The sequence below is a fragment of the Acanthopagrus latus genome, chromosome 15 (genome assembly GCF_904848185.1).
Source record: "Acanthopagrus latus isolate v.2019 chromosome 15, fAcaLat1.1, whole genome shotgun sequence".
NCBI lineage: Eukaryota > Metazoa > Chordata > Actinopteri > Spariformes > Sparidae > Acanthopagrus > Acanthopagrus latus.
Genome location: NC_051053.1, coordinates 15,868,653 through 15,888,768, shown reverse-complemented (window position 1 = coordinate 15,888,768; position 20,116 = coordinate 15,868,653). Strand labels below are relative to the sequence as shown.

Sequence of the window (20,116 nt, the reverse complement as noted above, 5' to 3'; positions counted from 1 at the left end):
GGCAGTGAGACCACATGCTAAAATTGGGTCCAATAAATGTCTAGGTTGATAATCGGTCCATCCCCAAAAGTGTTAAATTTTTGCACCTTCCTGAAACTCTGCACGGTTTTGTTTTTTTTGTGTTTTTTTTCATAACTGTGCACAGGTAACTGAAAGACAAACCAAGCAATGTTGCCATTTACTGAAACAGCCTTTTTGACAGATTTTATTAAAGCAGCCATTGCTGGGTCTTGCATGTTAAAGGCCTAATTTGCTTAATTTGCTGTATATACAATATAATACTCCACAGTAAATTACTCCATTCATTGTCTTTAGCAGTCTTTTTCTTAGCTACATCTGATTCTTCGGTGAGTCAATCCTACATCCCAACATGGACTGTCAAAAGTTTCCTCTGATCTAGTCTTAATTTGTATGTGTGTATGTGCACATGCAGCAGAATATCCTAACCATGGTGGTTGTAGATTTGCTACACAGAGAATTTCCATCAGCATTCCTGCATATTTTCCTTCATAAAGCCACTGAGGTTTAAGAGAGTTCCCTCAGAAGACACTGGTTTCTCTGCAGCTTCCGCCACTTTGAGCCGAGGAATTTCAGAGGAATGTTGCTCATAAAGTCATCTCTCTCCTCCACTCCCACAGGGTTTTTCAGCCTAGTGTGTGTGTGTGCGTCCTGTGTGTACGCCGTCCTGTGTGTATGTGTGTGTGTGTGTGTGTGTCTAAGCTGTGTGACCTTTGGTGTTGCTGCAGTTTTAACACACTCCTACCAGGTTCCACATACCTTGCTCTGATCTAAGCACACAAAGAGCTGGTTGTACCTTTATAGATGTGGCACCTCATCAACATTACGTAACTGGTTAAAGGTGCTATATGCAGCACTTCTGCAGAAATAAAACTGCCTCATCAATTCTAAGACATAAGTATGGGTGTTGTAAACAAATGAACCCACTGCCAGCAAAAAATGGCACTTTCTTCTTAGCAATGGAGTCTGCACTGAGTTTTATAGATAGTGTTGGCGTTATTGCCTTTTATAGTTAGTTTTTTATTTTTATTTTTTTACATTACTGTTCATTTCTTAGGGCACTAACCACCTGGCACAAACAAAGCTATGGATAGTAGACAAAAGAGAAGGAGAGAGACGGGGAAGAGAAGAAGCATATGCTATGCTATCCTTTGCAAGCATGATGCTAATTAAGCAATTGTTGACAGGATTTTAAATCATGATACCTTGATTTAATGTCACATCACATTGGATTTGTAACATCCACAGAGAAATGTATACTACCTGTATTAATAAACTGTGCTTTCTAGCGGGCTCCAGGACTTCTGTCAGGTTGTGATGTCACAACTATACACTCTCTGCGGGTGACACAGTGGCTGGGGCCTGCTTAGGCCGGTGAAAGCCAACCAAGCACAGCAGACTGGGCTTTTCGGGAAAGGGGCTATAAAAGAGATGAGCTCTCAAACAGAGCAGTGCTGCAGCAGTTGACAGTCTGAGAATAATGTGTTTTTTGTAAACATATTTTAGGAGCCACCCAAAATAAAAGTATGAACCTGAAAATTAGCATAACATGGGGCCTTTAAGCATAATTCATAACATTGAACAGTAATAAAACTACCATTAATCCAATGACGATGCAATTGTTGAAAGTAGAAAGTAGAACACATATTTACTTGAGCATTTGATGAAAAATCCAGCTATGGAAAATAAAAGAACAACACCATTATAAAATATTACAAAATATGAGTGTATCGTGCTTCAAATAAAAGTATTTAGCTTAGATTCAATCTGAGACTTTAGAATGGATTTTGTATGAGGGAGTAATTGTTGCTTTATGCCTAAAACGCAAATGTGCATCTGAGATCCATCTGTGAACTCTGAGTATCCTAATTGTGATTCTAAGCATTCTTTTGCCCAGCTGCAAAGCATCTGCTCTTCTCCAGCGTAGCGGCGTTATCTCACTTGGTGTTCTTATTCATATCTTGCATGCTGTTCTTTCTTTGTCTTTACTTGGCACTGTTGCATTTGAAACTGAAGTGGAGTTGATATATCACTGCCATGTGGATGCAAACATTCAGGTCAAAAGAGTTGAGGGGAACTGAAGCACTAATTTCAGATCAGATACTGCAGGGGAAGGGAATGTTAGGTTTTAGGTTTTAGTGTATGTGCTTGTATTAAGTAACAAGAGTAGTAAGTACAATGTTCACTAGAAAAGAGGTCAAATTTAAATCATGTGAGATAAAATGAAAGACATTTGTGTGCTCTTCCTTTGCCAGATTCAGCAGTTAGAGACGCAGGTGATTGATGCAGAAAAACGTGCCTTCACTGCTCACCAACAGGTAAGGACCCCTAACAAACTGTGTATGTGTGGCCTCATGTGTTTGCATGTATGTCTATACATATACAGTGTGTGTTTGTGTGAATCCAGGTGCAGTGGATGGAGGAGAAGCTGAAGGCTCCAGACAGTCAGTCCGGGGACTCAGAGGTGCGCTTGTTTCAGCGGTGCCAGGAGCTGCAGGCCTTGGTGCAGGAGAAGGAGGACGTCATCAGCCAGCTGGAGCAGCAGCTGGAGGAGCAGGTAACACTTGTACACGTGAAGAATTTCATCACAGCAACAGATGTCCTGCCAGTGGATGTTTTTTTTTTCTTTGTTCATTTCAAGGTGCAAAAGAATGTAGAGGAACATGTGGCATTTAATTCAACTTCATGGACTTCACTTCTGAAAAGCAGCTCTGGGAATGTAGACAATAGTCCTGGATAAAACTGCATTGTCCCTATCAAAACTTCACTATATCCCTAGAAGCAAGAAGAGCAAATTACTTTTCTGAGTTTATCTCAAGTGATATTCATAATCAAAGGCTTTTGTTTAATGCTTTTGACTTCCTTGTGTAATTTAGGATTTCTTGTCCTCATTGAAGTACAATCTATCCACTGTTTGTGTCCAGAATTATTCTATGCCTGCTCGTGTTCAAGCTGAGACAAACATGACTGATGTTTGTGCATCTTTCACCAGAAACAGATTCGACTTCAGGACGCCAAAACAGTGGAAGAGAAAGCAGCTAAGATCAAGGAATGGGTGATGCTAAAGTTGTCGGAGGTAAATTCATCATGGCATTCAATATGAAGTTGTAGAAACCGATTCAAATGGATGGAAAAACATGTCAGCTTGATGTTGAGTTAGCATCACCAGTATCACATCCCCTTTGATAATTCTTGTTGAAACATATTTATTGTTAAGTTTGAGGTGGAGAATGCAGCATTACGAGAAACCAACAAGCAACAGGAGGCTCAGATTGAGGAGTTACAGAAACAAGTGCAGGGTAAGAGTTGTGTGTTCAAATGTGTTTTTGTGTCTAATTTAGCTTGATATTGTCATGGTTTTGAACTTTTTGGTTTCAACTTGGCTGCCCCTGTGTATCTATCTGCATTTGGGTCCTACTTGGAACTGTGACATATTTTCTCCATGAGGACACTAAACAATGTGTTTGTGTGTCTGCAGCCTTTGAGCAGAAGTGCGGTGGTGGACGAGGAGTCCTGTGCAGACCAGGTGAGGCCCAGCGCCTCAGCAGCCTGACATTTGGCTGCTTCCAGGTGAGGGGGAAGAACCCTCAGGTCCTTACTGGACCAGCACCCTCCCAGAGGACCCTGAGCACCCAGGAAGAGACTGAGGGCAGAGATGAATGTGGTAAGTTCCCAGAGGTACACAGACGTGGAAACATATTCTAGGAGTAAGTATATTTATAGGAGGCAGTGGCTGAAAGTATAGCTTCATAGTGGAAAATGGAAGGTTTTTAGCCATTTGGACATAATGTGGCACCTTAGGCAAAGGTTTTCACTACCATCTTATTTTGACACTCTTTGTATCTCACTTAGAAAATGTACTTGTTGATTTTGTGTAACTAGAGGGCAAAGGAAGGATTTTTTAAAAATGAACTAGCATTATATAAACATATTGTGTTTTAAATTCACACAATAAAGAACCATTTTTTCTTCTTATGGTTAGAACTTGTCTTGATTACGTTATACTTGTTAGACAGATCACACAGTGTGTAGATAGTTGTCAGAAATTACACACTAAATTATTTAGCTGTGAGGCTCCAGAGAAAATAGTAATTAGTCATAAGTAAAATACTGTATATGAGTCATAAATACACAAAAAAAATGATGGCACTGGACTACTTTTATATTGCTACTTATTCATCATTGGATCCATGTTTCATGTTTTCTTTGTCAGAGAAGAGCAGTAAACACACAGCCTTCTCTGGGACAGACAGCGAAGTCCAGAGACCTGACCAGACTCTGGAGGAGGACAGTGCATCTGAAGGTCTGGCTGAGAATACTTGTGGGCCTGAGTCTCGTGGCGTCTCCTCTGTGCTCTCTAGCGCTGCATCAGAGGGGGAGGGAGGAGGAGGGAGCGAAGGCCGAGGAGGAGGTGGGGTGTGTGGTCTGGAGTTCAGCCGCCCCAGCAGTGAAACCTACCTAACTGCTTCAGACGACAGCAGCTCTCTGTTTGACGACGACATGCAGCGTGCGGAGCGGCCCAGCTTCAGCCTGCTGGGCTCATCAGATGGGACTCTGGGAGGGTGTAAAGAGGGAGAGGAGGAGGCGCACAGGGCCAAGCTGGAGGACTGCACCTCTGAGGAGCTTAACAAACGTTTTCAGTCACAGAGACTTGACTCCTCATCCTCCTCAAGCGACGCCAACACCCCCAGCCCCATCCTCACACCAGCCCTCACTCCTAAACGACCTAACCCACCCCAGGACTTACGGGACAACCCCGCCTCACCCAAACAGCCCCGATTGCGAACCCCAGCAGGGTTCGGGTTGATGAATGTGGCTCTGGCCAAGAAACACCTGAGCCAGCCGCCGATCAGCAGTGAGGCAACACACGGACAAACACGTAATGCTCTCAGCATGCTGCGCCCCCTCAGGCCACAGGAAACTGACCTCGACTTGGACCAGGAGGTTGGCATGGAAACAGGCAGGGACACACCTCCTCAAGCACTCCCCAGCTCCAAATCCCTGCAGCTCTCACCTTGTCCACCTGAACTGGGTGTAGAGGTCAGCCCAGAGAGGCAAGACTGTGACAGCTCAGCACCAGGCAACAAACCTCCTACACCCCCTTTACACAGGCTGCCCTCCTGGGTAAGAGAATCTAATGTGTGATTAAAACCGAGATTTAAAATGCACTATGATTTAAAATGCACCTGTACTTTACACTTCATTGAAGAGCATGTAGATCATTAGGAAACTTGAAGTCCCTCTCCAGTCAAAAATGTGTTTTTGTTCTTGTTCCTATGGTTGGATGTTTGAGGTAAACTGTGCAGAATATGGGTTAGAGTTATAAGCAAGTTTGACACTTGAATTTCCACTGTTCTCATTTAGAAATCTAGTCTTAAGAGGCAAGCCTGACATATGACTTTTGTTTTCTAATCTTAACTAAGTAGTTTTTTTGCCCAAACTTAACCAACTCTGTACATATTTAATTTAAATACCTAAAAAACTATAAATTCACGAAGTCTGACAGTAAAAAGGTGTTAAACAATACTCTAAGCACATGCATGATGCAAATTCTTGTCGCCCACTCAAAGCTCATACCCATATTCCACTCAGCCAGCTCATCACATTAGTGCTACAGTAATGAATGCCTGAAGGTTTTCCAGCAGAAATCTTCACATAAAGCACCCAAGTGGCCTTACAAGGCAGAATATCACCTTTCATGTACATGAGGTCAAATACACAAATAACTGAAAAAACAGTGTGCACTCAGAGCACAGACAGAGAAGCTCACAGAGCTTGATAAAGCACACACTGCTGCATTCTGCAAATCCTCACCAATCCAGGTGACATACCAAGTTTTGAGGGAGCCCACTCTGAGAAAGAGGAGTAGGAGAAATATTGTGGACTAAGAGTGTTATCTGCTCATAAGGTGACAGGTAACAGCCAGTACAGGGCTTGTAGATGAGAAGATATTTAACTAGTGGTAGAATAGTCAGTGCTTTTAAATACTGATTTATATTTCAGTATTTTTTCTGTATAGGAGAGTCGTATCTATGCTGTGGCTAAATCAGGAATCAGACTGTCTGAGACGTCCTGCACAGACCCTGCCAGCAAAGGTGAGACAAGGGAAAAGAAGTTTTTGGGTTGTTGGTTTTTTGTTTTTTTTTTTACCAGATCTGTCTCAGCTAACTAACCAAACTGTGATGTGTGTTGCAGACCCGTCCCTCCAGTCCTCATATCCTGCCTTTGTAATGTACACATCCCTCATCTATAAAAATATGACTACTCCAGTTTACACTACTCTGAAGGGGGTGAGTTCAGCTTTACACTGCAGGACTTTTACATTCATTATTAACTCTCATACATTTATGCTGCATGTTTGACCATCTGTGAACACTGCTGTAGCACATTTACCAGTTTACCAATACCATGTTAACCAATGCCTGGTCCAATCTTGCAGAAAGCCACTCTGCTGAGCAGCAGTCCATTCTCAGATGAATCATCCAGCTCTGAGGAATCATCTAGTTCAGAAGAGGAGGACGGCTCCCTCTGCAGCTCACACACCTCCTCCAGCTCCCGCAAGGACAGCACCCCAGGCAGCCCTCGCTCTCTCAAAAGAGGTACAGGACACCTACAGTATACCGGGAGGTTTTTGAGAATAGCTGAAGAAGCTGATGGTAAAACTGTCTGCTGTGTTCAACCCACAAACACACAGTCACTGCACATTTACATTAGAAAGTCATGGTGTGTTTGCAGTGGAACAGTCAGCGGTGGATTAACAGTGGTCATCATGAAGTAATTCATTAATCAGTATCTCACACATGAGTTTCCGCAAAATAGAGTACCTGAATTTGTGTGAATGTTATTTGTATTACTCTGTAATTCATTATCGGCAATCCAACATTTATATTGCGATGTACCAATGTTCATGGTTTTTAGTTTAGAAATATCACCCTTAAGAATCTGTGCTTTTGTTCTAAAGCAATATCTGTTTGATTCAGGCTTTCTAATGGCAGACAGAAGGCAACTCCAGTGGTTTCAAAAAGAATCAACTGACCCCACTTCCCAGTTGATTTAGCACCTCAGCAAATGGTTTCCTCATGAGTTTATCGTCTCAATCACTAGTTTCAAGTCTTTTTTAATACAGCAACATGTTCATTTTGTGCTTTATGGCCAAAGTCAGGGTAGAATAGACGATAAAGCAAGGTATGCTCTAGGGCATGGCTACCTTGTGATTGACAAGTTGCTATTGCCACATGTCCTCTGGTTCTCAGTCAGATCCAGTGAGAATATCCTCAACAGCTCCTCCATTGCATCCAAATATGGGCACTTCTGTCTCCAGAAAAAACAAGATAGCAACTGAAGTAATGCTAAACTTGAGGCTTCAAAATGGTAGTCCACAAACCAGTGACAAGCACTGTATCTTACATTGTCAACTGCTTTCTTCTCCTCCAGCTGTGTCCATGTCTTCAATGACCTCAGAGAGTGACTATGCCATCCCTCCTGATGCTTACTCCACTGACACAGAGTGCTCCGAACCAGAGCAAAAGCTCCCCAAGACCTGCTCTGCAGCCAGCGACAACGGCAAGAGTGTGAGTCAGTGTGCACGTCCCTGAGTGTATTCACAGGGGGATTGCCTTACATGTGATACAACAAAATCACTGCTGTGAAGATTACAAGCTGACATGTTGTCTTTAGGGCTTTCGGATGCATTCTAAATCTCTAAAATTTCTGAATGTATGAGTGAGTTACTCTTTTATACTATGTAATGTATATTGTGCTGAAACACAAACACGTACATAAAACTGAACAACAGTTATTATAGGAGCCGATGGAGAAGTCAGGCTACCTGCTGAAAATGGTGAAAACCTGGAAGAAAACTTGGAAGAGACGCTGGTTTGTCCTCAAAGATGGAGAGCTGCTCTACTATAAATCACCTGTGGGTTTTATTCTTTATAATGTTTTTAGACACCTTCAATACATTTCTACTATTTATCATTAGTTTCTTGTTATTAATGTGGTAATAATTGATTGTTCTGTTCCGCAGAGTGATGTGATCAGGAAACCTCAGGGTCAGATCGAGGTCAACGCCACCAGCAGTATCGCCCGTGGAGAAGGAAAACAAGTTCTCCAGGTATTCAGCTGTTTTGAGAGTTTTGTCCAGTATTGGATATGTAAATCTACTTTAATGAAATTACATATAGTCAGACCTATACCCCTTGAGTCACAAAATATAGAAGCACAATTAAAGAAGATTCCCTTCCTCATCCTCTCCTTCACTCTCCTTCATGTGTTTCTTGTGTAGATAGTGACAGGAAAGCGTGTGTACTACCTGAAGGCTGACTCTCCTAACCTACTCGAGGAGTGGCTCAGGGTGCTGCAGAGTGTGCTCCGGTTGAAAGCCGCCAGTCCTCTCTTCACACAGCCGGATATTCGCCCTGGCATGAAGGGACTGCTCATTAAGGTCCAGCAACTTACCATTATGACCTGAAACGTGCCACTAACTTCCTTACTTACTAATGCTTTTGTGTTCAATAAGATTTCAGATGCATATCTGTAACTTATATAAATCTATCACCACATGGTCCCTGTTAGATTGTCACTGTAGTTGTACTTGCTATATGACAGGTGAAGCACGGCTACTCCAAGCGGGTTTGGTGTGCTCTGATTGGCAAAACCTTGTACTACTTCCGCAGCCAAGAGGACAAGGTAAGACTCTCCTGGTCTTAAGATTAATAGGATATTGAGACAGAACGACAATGCACTTGTCACACTGATGTTTTTTGAGGTCAAACAATAAACTTGAGTTGGTTTATAAAAATATTTGCAGCTCAACACAAAAAAACTGTTTTGTTATTTGTTGTTTTTATCTGAGTGTGTGCATTTCTGTGTGTGTTCCCAGTTCCCCCTGGGTCAGATTAAGCTGTGGGAGGCCCGGGTGGAGGAGGTAGACAGGTCTAGAGACTCAGATGATGATCTGAAGTCATGTGGGCGGGGCTTACAGACGGCACATTTTACCATAGCCATCCACCCACAGGAGCAGGGACCGACCTACCTGCTCATCGAGTCCCGCCATGAAAAGGTCAGCAACGCTCTGAGAGTGCATTGTTTTTTCTCATCATTGCAATTTTTCTATTCTTGACTGTCAAGAGATTCATGATCCAGAGAGTGATGCTTTATTTCTTTTATTCTCTTTATCTGAAGTTTAAGTTTCTGGTATGTGGTGCTTATTTACTCCAGTGTGTCACAGCAAATTGACGTGCTACCATATATTTGTTAGAGATTTAATCTGCGGAAGCCCTGAGCGGCAGCATCAAGTGGGTTTTTTTTTGTTTTTTTTTTGACATTTTTTCTCTGTTAGTTTTTTAAGCAAAAAAACAAACATGATCCTCAATCTTAATTTATGTTCTCATTTGCCTCTCTTCTGAGATTCTAGTTGATCTGAATTACCAAAAATAAAACGCTTTGATGGTGCTATGAAAATGTTACTTATTCTAAGTTTAAACTGATAACTGATCATAAGGACTTATTATGTTCCCAGTAAGAATTTAAAAACATGTTGGTTGCTTTTTTTTACATGTCTCTGGTATCAATGATATTATCGTGTGTGGTTCTGTAGGATTCATGGCTATACCATCTGTCTGTGGCAGCCGGCACCACAGTCGGTAAAGTTGGCACAGAGTTTGAACAACTGGTGGGAAAACTTTTCCAACTGGATGGAGATCCAGGTAAGATCACTGATTATTTGTTTTTGTTTTGTATTTTTTTTGTTGATGAAGTTTCTCAGTCATCCAGGTCATGGTAATTCTGAGAAATTCTAAGAAAGTGAAACAAGTCCAGTTGCCTATGATAAAGCCTACAATTTGCACTTAATTTGTGCTGATTCATAGATATTTTACTTCCAGGTCTCTCATTCATCTAATATCATATTTGTGTCTGTTTGCCTGTTATAAATGTTTATTTTAGCTTATTTTCTTCCCTGTGTATGGACATGTGCTTCCTATTGCCTTTGATTACTCCAGTATTGTGTCTGTTGTTCTTCAGGTTCTCAGAGCTGGAGACATCCCATGTTGTGTTTTAGTAAGGAAGCTCTATCGTCTCCTCTCACCACTCTGCCTTCGCAAGCTCTGCAGACAGAGGCTGTTAAACTCTTTAAGGTATACACACACACACTTATAGATATACAGTATACAGAATGAGTTTGTGTCACTATGGAAGATCAAGTAAACTTTGCAATTTGTATCAATAAGACAACTGATAAACTGAAATTTTGTAGCTGTTCACATATCACATATCTCAGGTGCAGATTATCTCTCATCCTGCATCTGTCTTCTTAACACTACCTATCACCTCTCTCCTCAGACATGTCAGCTCTTCATCAACGTGGCCATCGATGCTCCAGCCATCGACTACCATGTCTCACTGGCCCAGAGTGCCTTGCAGGTGTGTCTGGCCCACCCTGAGCTTCAGAATGAGTTTTTCTGCCAGCTTATTAAACAGACCCGCAGGAGGCAGCCTCACGGCCATTCTGGACCCCTGCAGGTGCGTATTCTTACCACACGGTGGCAGCAGCAGCATATGTTGTGTTCTGGAAACACTGACAATTGAAACAGGAAGTACAATGTGTCTGAAAAGGGTTGGGATCATCAGGATTCACTTAGTAAATGAATAAAACATTTAACTAGTTTTTTTTTAGCTTTTCTGTCCATTTTCAGTAGACATAGCTTTATGGTCAAACCTGTACTTTGGAGAGCCATGTTTCTCTTATGTTGGCATGTAAAGAGCTTTTCATAAGTTCACAAAAGACTGAAAAGGCACTCCAATATAAACCTGCTTTTTAGAACCAGAAACTCAACACCCACAGTCACCCTGTAGTCATGTGATCCTGTAGTAAACTTCAAAAACGATGTTAAATTCCAAAGTATGATTATCTCCCAGCTAGCTACATAGTTTTAAGACAACAGAACATGTCATTACACAACCCAGCAGCTCCTTTGTGGTTGTGTATCAATGAATGAGCTCAGTTAAGGTGATTAACTGGATCACAATTAGTTGTGACTATGACTGACTTTGTCTCATGTTTGTGGGAGTTTATAAAGATGGTGTGAGGTAATTCTGTGTTTTTCTCTCACCCTTAAGGGCTGGCAGTTTCTAGCCTTGTGTGTGGGACTGTTTCTGCCTCAGCACCCGTTCCTCTGGCTGCTGCAGGTTCACCTGAATAGACATGCGGACTCCAGGTGAGAAAACGTCAGGGGCTTCGACATTAATATGAAGAATCAAGGCACATCATTTAAGAATGGGCAACAAAACAGAAGTCATTTATAAACACTGCAAATATCTGACATTTTTGTATCTTGTTCTAGGGCCACAACTAAAGATTATCATTATCATTATTAAATCCTGTCATGTGCCCATTATTTTCTCATTAAGTATATAATACTCTTACAGATGTTTCCAAAAATGTTCAAATCTGTCAAAAAATCTGTCATTTTATTCAAGATAACAGTGCTTCTTTATTACATTGCCTGTGGCTTTAACTTCCGGGAAAACACCAGCTGATACATCAGAGAGTGAGGAAGGAAGCCAGTGAACGTGACTAAACAGAACGTGACTGAAACTCTAAAACATCACTTGAACATTTCTGCTTGAGTCATCTGTTAAGTATTTAAAAATGTCTTTGCTTAAAAAAAATATTAAAAATTAAATTATTATAAAAAAAAAGAAAAAAATGCCAATTACTCTGTCAGATGACTAACTCTTCACAGGTACTGCATTGTCCCACATAATATAGCCGGATAATACAGACATGGCAGTATCACTGTCCCACACTGTGGCAATTTACTGTCAGTTTAGTGACTCATGCTGCACTAACTTCCTTTGCAGCCTCTGTACTTCGTCATTCAGATATAATAAAAACAACAGCTTGTGTCATTGGTTCTTGTTGTCCTTGTGTTTGATTACAATGGGGCTGTTCTTTGCATTACTTCCCTGCAGGGATACACTGAAAGATAAATCAACTTGAACTCACTTTGTATACCTTCATTTTGGTGAAATAGAATTCATTATGCACTGTTCCAATTAAAATAGTTACATTTTTCTTAAAGTTTTCTAAATTGTTTCCGCGGCTGTTGATGCAGTATCACTTAAATACCACTGTGTCGTTATATCCCTGTTGTTGTTAGGACTGAGGTGGGTAAGTATGCCATCTACTGCCAGCGCTCCATGGAGCGGACCCAGCAGAAAGGCGAGAGGCAGTCCAGGCCGTCCCGAATGGAGATCCTGTCCATCCTGCTGAGGAATCCCTATCATCACTCCCTGCCATTCAGTGTGCCTGTTCACTTCCTCAACAACACCTACCAGGTACTAACACAGCACAGTAGAACAGAGATAATAATAATAAACAACAGTGAAGCCTCCATGCTTACACTGTGAATCTTGCTGATGCACTCTCAGATCAAAGGCTAAAGTCACACACAGCTCACACATTTCCACTGTAAACAGTCAGTGTGTTGATACTGTCATACACACACTCACATGCCTCACTGCTCCACCCAACCTGTGCTGTCTGTCTCCTGTGGGGGTGTTTGTTTTTGTCTCTTCCTATTCTTTGTATGCTTGCTTTCGGGAAGTGATGACATCATCTCTGGACTTACATAAGATACATACATCTGTGTCTGAATAAAATACAATAATATAACAAATGCTGCTCTGTATAGTCTTTCATAGGTGATTATTAAAAAGTTTCAAAGTAGCAGAATTAGAAAGGAAACCTACATATGCACTGCAAATACAGTGTGCATGACATAATGTAATACAATAAAACAAGATTATAGATTCAATAATGTGGCTCTGTACTGTAGATGGTAATGATTGTCCATGACAAGGGTACAGACTGAAATATCTCAACAAATATTCCATGTATTGCCTTAAAAGTTGGTAGATATTTGTGGTCCTCTGAAATGAATTCTAATGACCTTGTTTATCCGGAACTTTGATGTCTTTTTCAATTACTTAATGCCTGTTCATATCATGAGATTCATATCAACCTCAGCTGTACTTTGTAGAAGTAATATGTATAAACAAGATAGATAGATCCTGAACATGCTTTTGTTAGCATTTAACTTAACGCACCAGTGAGCTTAAGTTCCACCAATAACACATTGTCATAACTGTCATTAATGAATGCTAAACTTTGAAAAAAAAAAAAAAAAGCAAGAGGGACCATAACTGTTTTGATCATTTTCTTCACTGTCATGTCTTGTTTTTAAATGTGTTACTCTAGGTGGTGAGCTTCGATGCTTCGACCACAGTGGATGAGTTCCAGTGTCGCCTCAACCAGGACACCGGCATGAGGAAAACTGGGCTGTCTGGTTTCAGCTTGTACACTGATGACCCGACTGGGCGAGAGCTGGAACACTGCCTGCAAGGAAGCATCAAGGTGCATCTTTTATTCAAGTGATATTTTTTTTCAGGAAAGGATCTGTTGAATTGCTTAACGCTTAACACAAATCTGTCACCTTCACGCGATCGGCAGATTTGCGACATCATCTCTAAGTGGGAGCAAGCGTCAAAGGAGCAGCACACTGGCAAGTCTGAAAACACCAGGACTGTGCGTCTTACCTACAAGAACAGGTAGAGAAGGATTCATCTACAGTAATAGAAGGTCAAAATGTTGATTCAGGCTCAAGATAGGAGAGTGGATATTTTGCCAGGAAAGATAGGGAGTTTGCTATTCTGACATTAACAAAAACTATCAGATATTTTTGGATTGTTGTCATCAGTGCTTTGCTGATCGTGTTAGTTAAACTGTATTAAAGACAGTTTGTTCTGTTCTCTTGAGAAATACAACACAAATATAATAAAGGAGATCAGCAATGTTCCATCCATCAGACAATTAACTCTGTATTTTCCAACCTCATTCTCTCCTTCTATTTGCTTTAACTATCTCTGTCTTTACCTTTCCATCCTCAGGCTGTACTTCTCTCTCCAGGTCAGGGGGGAGTCAGAGAGGGAGAGGTTGCTGCTGGCTTATCAGACTAATGAGGCCATTGTGGCGGGACACTTCCCTGTCAACAAGGAACTGGCTCTGGAGATGGCTGCCCTGCTGGCTCAGGTCTGAAAGTAGATCTGTACAGTCAGTGTTGGGTTTAATTAAAAAAAAAAACATGCAAGCAGTATAGATAGCTCTGAGATAGTTGGTTTTGGTGTAACGATGCCTCATGTCAGCATTATTTTTGTTTCATATGTTTTTTTTAATTTTAAGTGACATGGTATTCATGTTCCAGGCCAGGCTCTATCCTAAAAAGCAGCACAGTACAACATTTACTCTATGTGTCTGTGTTCAGGTGGAGTTTGGGGATTTTGAGCGTCCCTTCTCTGCTCCTGGATCAGCACAGACCAAGTCTAACCAAACCCTGAAACAAGTTCTGGACAGATTCTATCCCAAACATTACCGCAGGACCACGTCTGATGAGCAGCTCAGGTACCAGAACACACTGAAAACTGTCTCTGGCTATTTTATATACTATGTTTGTTTTGTATAAACTTGACATGACATGATTTTGGTAGTCAAATGTATTGTCTCCTCCCTCCTCTCAGACAGCTGCTGCAGCGTCTCTCCACCCGCTGGGCCTCTCTCAGGGGTCGAAGTTCACCCGAGTGTGTCAGGATCTACCTGACTGTTGCCAGGAAGTGGCCTTTCTTTGGTGCCAAATTATTTGAAGCAGAGGTAAATCAACTGTAATCTCCTGTTACATAAAGTAATCTTATCATCAGCCAAGATTTAGAGAGTGTTAAAAAGTATTATTTGTTTTATTGAACAAATAAAGGCCAACACATAAACTAAATAAACTCTCTGTATGTAAAAGAAGGCAAATAGAAAGGACAGAAAAAGAAAACACTTAACAATGAGTGCTGTACTCGTGCACAGGTGTTTCTATTTTTATGTCACTGGTAAACCAAAGAGACGTCACAGCTGTGTGTGACTGAGGTGTGCACACAGTGATTAACAGTACTGTCTGCAGTGACTGGATTACATGATGTTGTGCTTGAAATCCTTGGAAATAATCACAATCATTAATAATCAGGAGTTACAGCATGCTATCTTAATATTAATGAATCCATCCAGCGTGTCCACTTCATGTGTCGCCAGTTCAGTGAGGATCTAGAAAAGTCATAAAATCATGTTGTAGTATATTATGTAAATGAATCTGAAGTAGATCTCACTTTCTGTTTCTCTGTCTGTTTTCAGTCCATCACTCCATCTCCAGAACAGGATGTGCGTGTTTGGCTGGCAGTGCATGAAGATGGTATCAGTGTTCTAGAGCTCAACTCTGTTGTAAGTATCTCTGTGTATCTGCCTGCAACTGTTTTTGCAGGTGTTGGTGTAAGGTGTTTTTACATTGAGCAATAACCACATTTTCAGGTATTATTTTGTCTGACATTGGATAAAAACATTTAGATTTAGTGTATGCAGATTGCAGATGCAGATTTTTTACATACATGTTGCATTAGTTGGATTAAGATGTACAATCTTATAACTCATAATGCACGTACACTAGATCACATATCACAAAATTGTAAACAAAAATACATGTGTTATATTAACGTAGCTCTCTAAAGCTCCCCGTGGCTTTAGTACCCACATTGTTCTCTGTCTTCTTTATGTCGTAACACAAATATCTGTGCATCTGTGTGTTCAGAAGCCGCTGACGTCCCACCCCTACAAGAACCTGATGACGTTTGGAGGCTGCAAACAGGACTTCATGCTGGTCGTGGGACAGAGCAGCAACAACAACGCAAGCAAAGACAAACCGACAGAGAAACATCTGTTTGCTATGGACGCCTCCAAGGTGTGTGAGAGATCAGTATATGATTCTTTATTTATTTTTCTTTCTTTTTTTTTTTATTTTACCAGGAAGTCCCATTGAGAGCAAGATCTCTTTACAAAAGGGACCTGGCCAAGGTAGCAGCTGTACAAAATCACAACATATAAGCATGTATATATACATGATACTGTATACAAAAGTCACGTATTCAAGTACTGAAACAGGCCTTTCAAAAAAACAAACACATGCCTCCTTCACCACATTCCAATGATGTTTTCACAAAGTTTCATTAAATCTCTACTGTGGAACTGATCAAGATGTTATTCACCTTCATTAGATTTCACAAGCTAAATCATCTGAATCATTTATTTCACTACACTCCATCAAGTATCTGACAGGATAGGTACATATTACAAACATATGTTTACATGCCAGTGCCAGCCTTACAACAGTCTGTTTAACCAATACAAACGAGCCCACTGAGAACTGTGTTAATCTAGTTTAAAGGAGCAGTTCAACATTTTGGAGACAATGCTGGCTAGCTTTCTCAAGAGTTAGATGTGCAGACAGTTAAATATTAATCTGAAGCCAGGAACAAAGAGATAAAACATCAGCAATCACTTATACGGTGATATTCATTTAAGAATGAATGGTCGAGTTTAACACGTGAAACTCTTTTATTAAATCTGAATATCTCCAAGAATCTCCAAATAAAAGTTGTTGTAATAATTTATCATTAAAAAGGTGAAATTGGAGGAATTTTGAATTGTTGAATGTCACAAAATGCTGTGTAACTTTAGTCTGTTGTCCTCTTGAGAAACTTTGTTTCTGTTTATGACATTGTGGACCCACTTCCTCTGTAGATATGAAAGGTTAATTCTAAGGTAACAAAAATACAATTATTCTTATATTCAGGTGATTATATACTTATGGAAACATAATTATGATAATTATTCATCCTAATTATGATTGTTATATAGTTATATTGTCTTGATCATACAACAAATCAACAAACTTTGGATTGTGAATTGAAGTGAATTCACAGTAACTCATACATGAAGATCGTGTGAACACACACGCATCACATTTGGCTTTGTTTCGTCAACAGATCAGGGAGATTACCCTCCTCATCTCCAGTTACATCAACAGCGCTCATCAGCAGAAGGCTGCTGCCCATCACCTCTCGGCCCCGGCTCTGATGGTGGCTCAGCCCATCAGCCTGAAGAGCAAAGAGCTGAGGAGCAAATCCCCACCAGCACTGGGTCGTCCCAGCAAGGCACCCACACTGCTGTGACAGCACAAAAGTGTTGTAAGAAATGTTCAAGTTATGGATTTGAAAGTGAATTTTCAGCTGCAATGGGCCTGATTCCATTTTCACACAGGCTTGACATTTGTCTCACTGCAGCAGATTCATTTCTGGAATATGGAATGGTCACTTGTCTGCTTGCTGAACGTGTCTGAACCATTTCTGTTCATTCCTGCATCATGTTTGAGTTGATTTAACTGACCAGCTGAGGTTGCGGCAGTTTACTGACATCATCATACAGGATTTCTGGAAGCTGGTGTCCTTTAATTTTAAGCAGTCAACTCCAGAAAGGTGACTTCTTAGTGCCTCTCTCACAGAACACATGACGTTTACATCTGAAACTGGAGCTGTGAGCTGTGTGCATGGTACAAACATGTTGAGAAACAACCAAGAAACTTTGCTTAAACATTCTTCAAGTAGATTTTTTTGTCCTCATGAGAAATGTCTTGCATTTATGTGCTGACACCAAAGAGAAAAAGTCAACAGTATTTATTGACAGACTGAGCTAGGGTTCTGAAATGTCACATTAATCTGTGTGCTGTGTGCATTTCCTTGTGTAAATATGCCATTTGATTTTTATCCCCGCCTTAAAAATAATGCACACTTTTACACAATATAGAAGTGGTAATGTTGATTTGTTAAGGAATCATTTAGGAGGAATAATATATATTGTTCTGCCCTCATGTAGGGCTCAATAACTCAACCAGGAACTAAAACCTTTACAGTGTTAGATATTATGGGATAATGAAGGACAGTGAACACTACGATGAAAAGCTGGAGATAATAACAGGTGACCAGACTGCAGCTGGAGAAAGTGGTTCAAAAAGTGTATAAACTACAGTGAAAATGCTGTATAGTATAGTTTGCAACGCGGTTAGTATGGTTAATGAGCTGTAGACTGTTTCAGTTGGTTGTGTTGGATAAGTCTGAAGTTTATAAGGGGAAGCAAGTTTGGACCCTGTGTGTTCTTAGTTACTGAATAGCCAGGAGAGTGGTGAATCTTTAATCATCTACAAACCTTTCTAGTGGAGGAAAAATCACCAATCTGTATTTGACGTGACATAGTTAAGAGAAGGAACTCAGGGTACTCAGTATGGTACAGGTAATCAACCCCGTGTTTACCAATGTTGATAAAGAGGAAGATGGTAGGGGATGTGACAAATGTTGAGGGAACAGGATGGTGATATGCGTTGTGGTTGCTGATAAAAGAAGACGGCATCTTAAATGAAGCAACAGGATCTGACGTAGTGAACGATGTAACAAGATGAACTGGAAAAAAAGGACATTTTCTGTATGTAAGGTACTTTAAAAAGCTGATTTCTCTCCCAGTATTATCTTAAGCCTGTATAGAGTGAGAAATGTCAGGTGTTATATTTATTTGTCATTTAAAATAATCAGGTGTTATTGTTGTAAGTCAAATGCTTGAATAAACTTTAACTACAACAACAAACTCCTGGTGTCTCTTTTCAGCCATTCGTATAGAAAGCGCTCATGCTCGGTAAGCTCTCCTAATCTATAGAAACCAGTCTATCGCTCACTTTTTCCGACATCACAGTTTCTCTCACTGCAGAGCTGCCGTCCAGCCTCCTCATTGGTGCAGACGTAGCTGACGTGCTGATACCTGCAACAGGTGCCTGACAGCAGATGACACACCCTCATTCCTGTAGTCTCACGGAGAGAGAGAGCAGGGGGAGGGGTGGATATATGATACTCAACCTGTCTGAACTAGTTAGAGACATGCTTTTGTTCCTGTGTTGCTATGGAGAGGGGGGGGGGGGGGGGTCAAAAGTGGGTGAGGCAAGGTAACTAAGACATTAGAGGCCAATGATTAATGAGAATGCTCTGTTGGTTCACAGTGTGCATTATCAAAACTATAGAAATGGAGAAAAACACAGAGCAAGTACACATGTTCCCAAATTGAATGTGTTGGTGATTTGTACTATTGAAATAACAACTTTTGAAACGTGAAACACATCAGATTTATAATCATCAGGCTGTTGGGAGCTTTTATCTCACTTGTCTAGCCTTTGTGGCTGTAAACAGCAAGAGTTAGGCTTCAGCAGGACTTTACTGCGACATACAGGTTAAACAGGGACTGCCTCAGAGTTTCCTGTTCTCAGCTACAGCACAACCTCACAAACCACGACACTGTGACACAATACCCACATACATTTCTCTTCAAAGCAGCACAACAGCACCTGTTTTCAGCTCGTTACGCCACCAATTCCCACCTCGCCTTCTTTCCTTCTTTGCTCCAATTAGAGGATGACTGCTACTTTAGACTCACTGGACTTTGACTTTTCACCTCACTTGTGAATAAAGGCTGCAGCAGTGTTGCTGTAAACTCTAGTCTGTTGTCTTTGTTGTGTACATACGGCAAGTGTCCATTGAGGAGTGAGTCAGAACCTGATTGACAGGTTCAACGCGATGCCAGACTGTTTTAAATGAGCAGTTTAGAATGAAAAACTACCTCCAGCAACTCTAAGAGATGTTTTCTGACAGCAAGTCTCAACCAGGTAGTATCACCGATACATAAAACACACATATTCAACAGTCTCAGGTGTTTTACTACTTTCATATAGGTTGGGAAAATATGATAAAGTGTACTTTCTGCCAGAAAGGTTTGTTGGTGCTGTAAAAGTGGCCAGTGAAGGCAGGGACTGAAGTGTCCTTCAAACAAACACAGTACCAGGACAGTGACACATTCTAACAGGGCTGCCACACCCTCTGAAAACATCTGGGTAGAAAAACTGCATTCAACCTGCCCGACGTAAACAACAGGACTACTGCAAGCCATCATTATTAAAAGCAGACATCTTTAAAGGACAAAAAGTTTAAAGTTTGAGCAAAATGTCCTATGAAAAGTGTCTGTATCATCAGGGTTGAGTATCAGGACATTTTTATGTGTATATGGGAAGAACTACAACATGCAAAATGGTGCCCACAATGACTTCTGAAGCTTCTTGTTCCCTTCCCCCATATGACC

At 40.9% G+C, this 20,116-nt stretch overlaps 1 protein-coding gene across 2 annotated transcripts in view; it reads left to right on the top strand.

Annotated features, from left to right (window-relative positions):
* Nucleotides 1–17,297, top strand: part of plekhh2 (pleckstrin homology domain containing, family H (with MyTH4 domain) member 2) — a 28,014-nt gene extending 10,717 nt beyond the window's left edge. The window contains exons 3-30 of one of the 2 annotated variants that reach the window (XM_037124855.1): nucleotides 2,274–2,336; nucleotides 2,426–2,575; nucleotides 3,011–3,094; nucleotides 3,236–3,317; nucleotides 3,497–3,682; nucleotides 4,232–5,142; nucleotides 6,038–6,113; nucleotides 6,214–6,308; nucleotides 6,458–6,617; nucleotides 7,453–7,589; nucleotides 7,823–7,936; nucleotides 8,045–8,131; nucleotides 8,303–8,461; nucleotides 8,626–8,706; nucleotides 8,900–9,079; nucleotides 9,617–9,725; nucleotides 10,042–10,154; nucleotides 10,360–10,539; nucleotides 11,137–11,234; nucleotides 12,180–12,357; nucleotides 13,280–13,435; nucleotides 13,532–13,629; nucleotides 13,969–14,110; nucleotides 14,343–14,479; nucleotides 14,596–14,725; nucleotides 15,248–15,334; nucleotides 15,699–15,848; nucleotides 16,933–17,297. In XM_037124855.1, coding sequence (XP_036980750.1) covers nucleotides 2,274–2,336; nucleotides 2,426–2,575; nucleotides 3,011–3,094; nucleotides 3,236–3,317; nucleotides 3,497–3,682; nucleotides 4,232–5,142; nucleotides 6,038–6,113; nucleotides 6,214–6,308; nucleotides 6,458–6,617; nucleotides 7,453–7,589; nucleotides 7,823–7,936; nucleotides 8,045–8,131; nucleotides 8,303–8,461; nucleotides 8,626–8,706; nucleotides 8,900–9,079; nucleotides 9,617–9,725; nucleotides 10,042–10,154; nucleotides 10,360–10,539; nucleotides 11,137–11,234; nucleotides 12,180–12,357; nucleotides 13,280–13,435; nucleotides 13,532–13,629; nucleotides 13,969–14,110; nucleotides 14,343–14,479; nucleotides 14,596–14,725; nucleotides 15,248–15,334; nucleotides 15,699–15,848; nucleotides 16,933–17,118 — 4,329 coding nt within the window. In that variant the 3' untranslated portion in view covers nucleotides 17,119–17,297. Of the gene's footprint in view, nucleotides 1–2,273; nucleotides 2,337–2,425; nucleotides 2,576–3,010; nucleotides 3,095–3,235; nucleotides 3,318–3,496; nucleotides 3,683–4,231; nucleotides 5,143–6,037; nucleotides 6,114–6,213; nucleotides 6,309–6,457; nucleotides 6,618–7,452; nucleotides 7,590–7,822; nucleotides 7,937–8,044; nucleotides 8,132–8,302; nucleotides 8,462–8,625; nucleotides 8,707–8,899; nucleotides 9,080–9,616; nucleotides 9,726–10,041; nucleotides 10,155–10,359; nucleotides 10,540–11,136; nucleotides 11,235–12,179; nucleotides 12,358–13,279; nucleotides 13,436–13,531; nucleotides 13,630–13,968; nucleotides 14,111–14,342; nucleotides 14,480–14,595; nucleotides 14,726–15,247; nucleotides 15,335–15,698; nucleotides 15,849–16,932 lie in introns of those variants that run through there. The other variant, XR_005079472.1, reaches the window with a different exon arrangement.
* The last annotated feature ends 2,819 nt before the right edge of the window (nucleotides 17,298–20,116 follow it).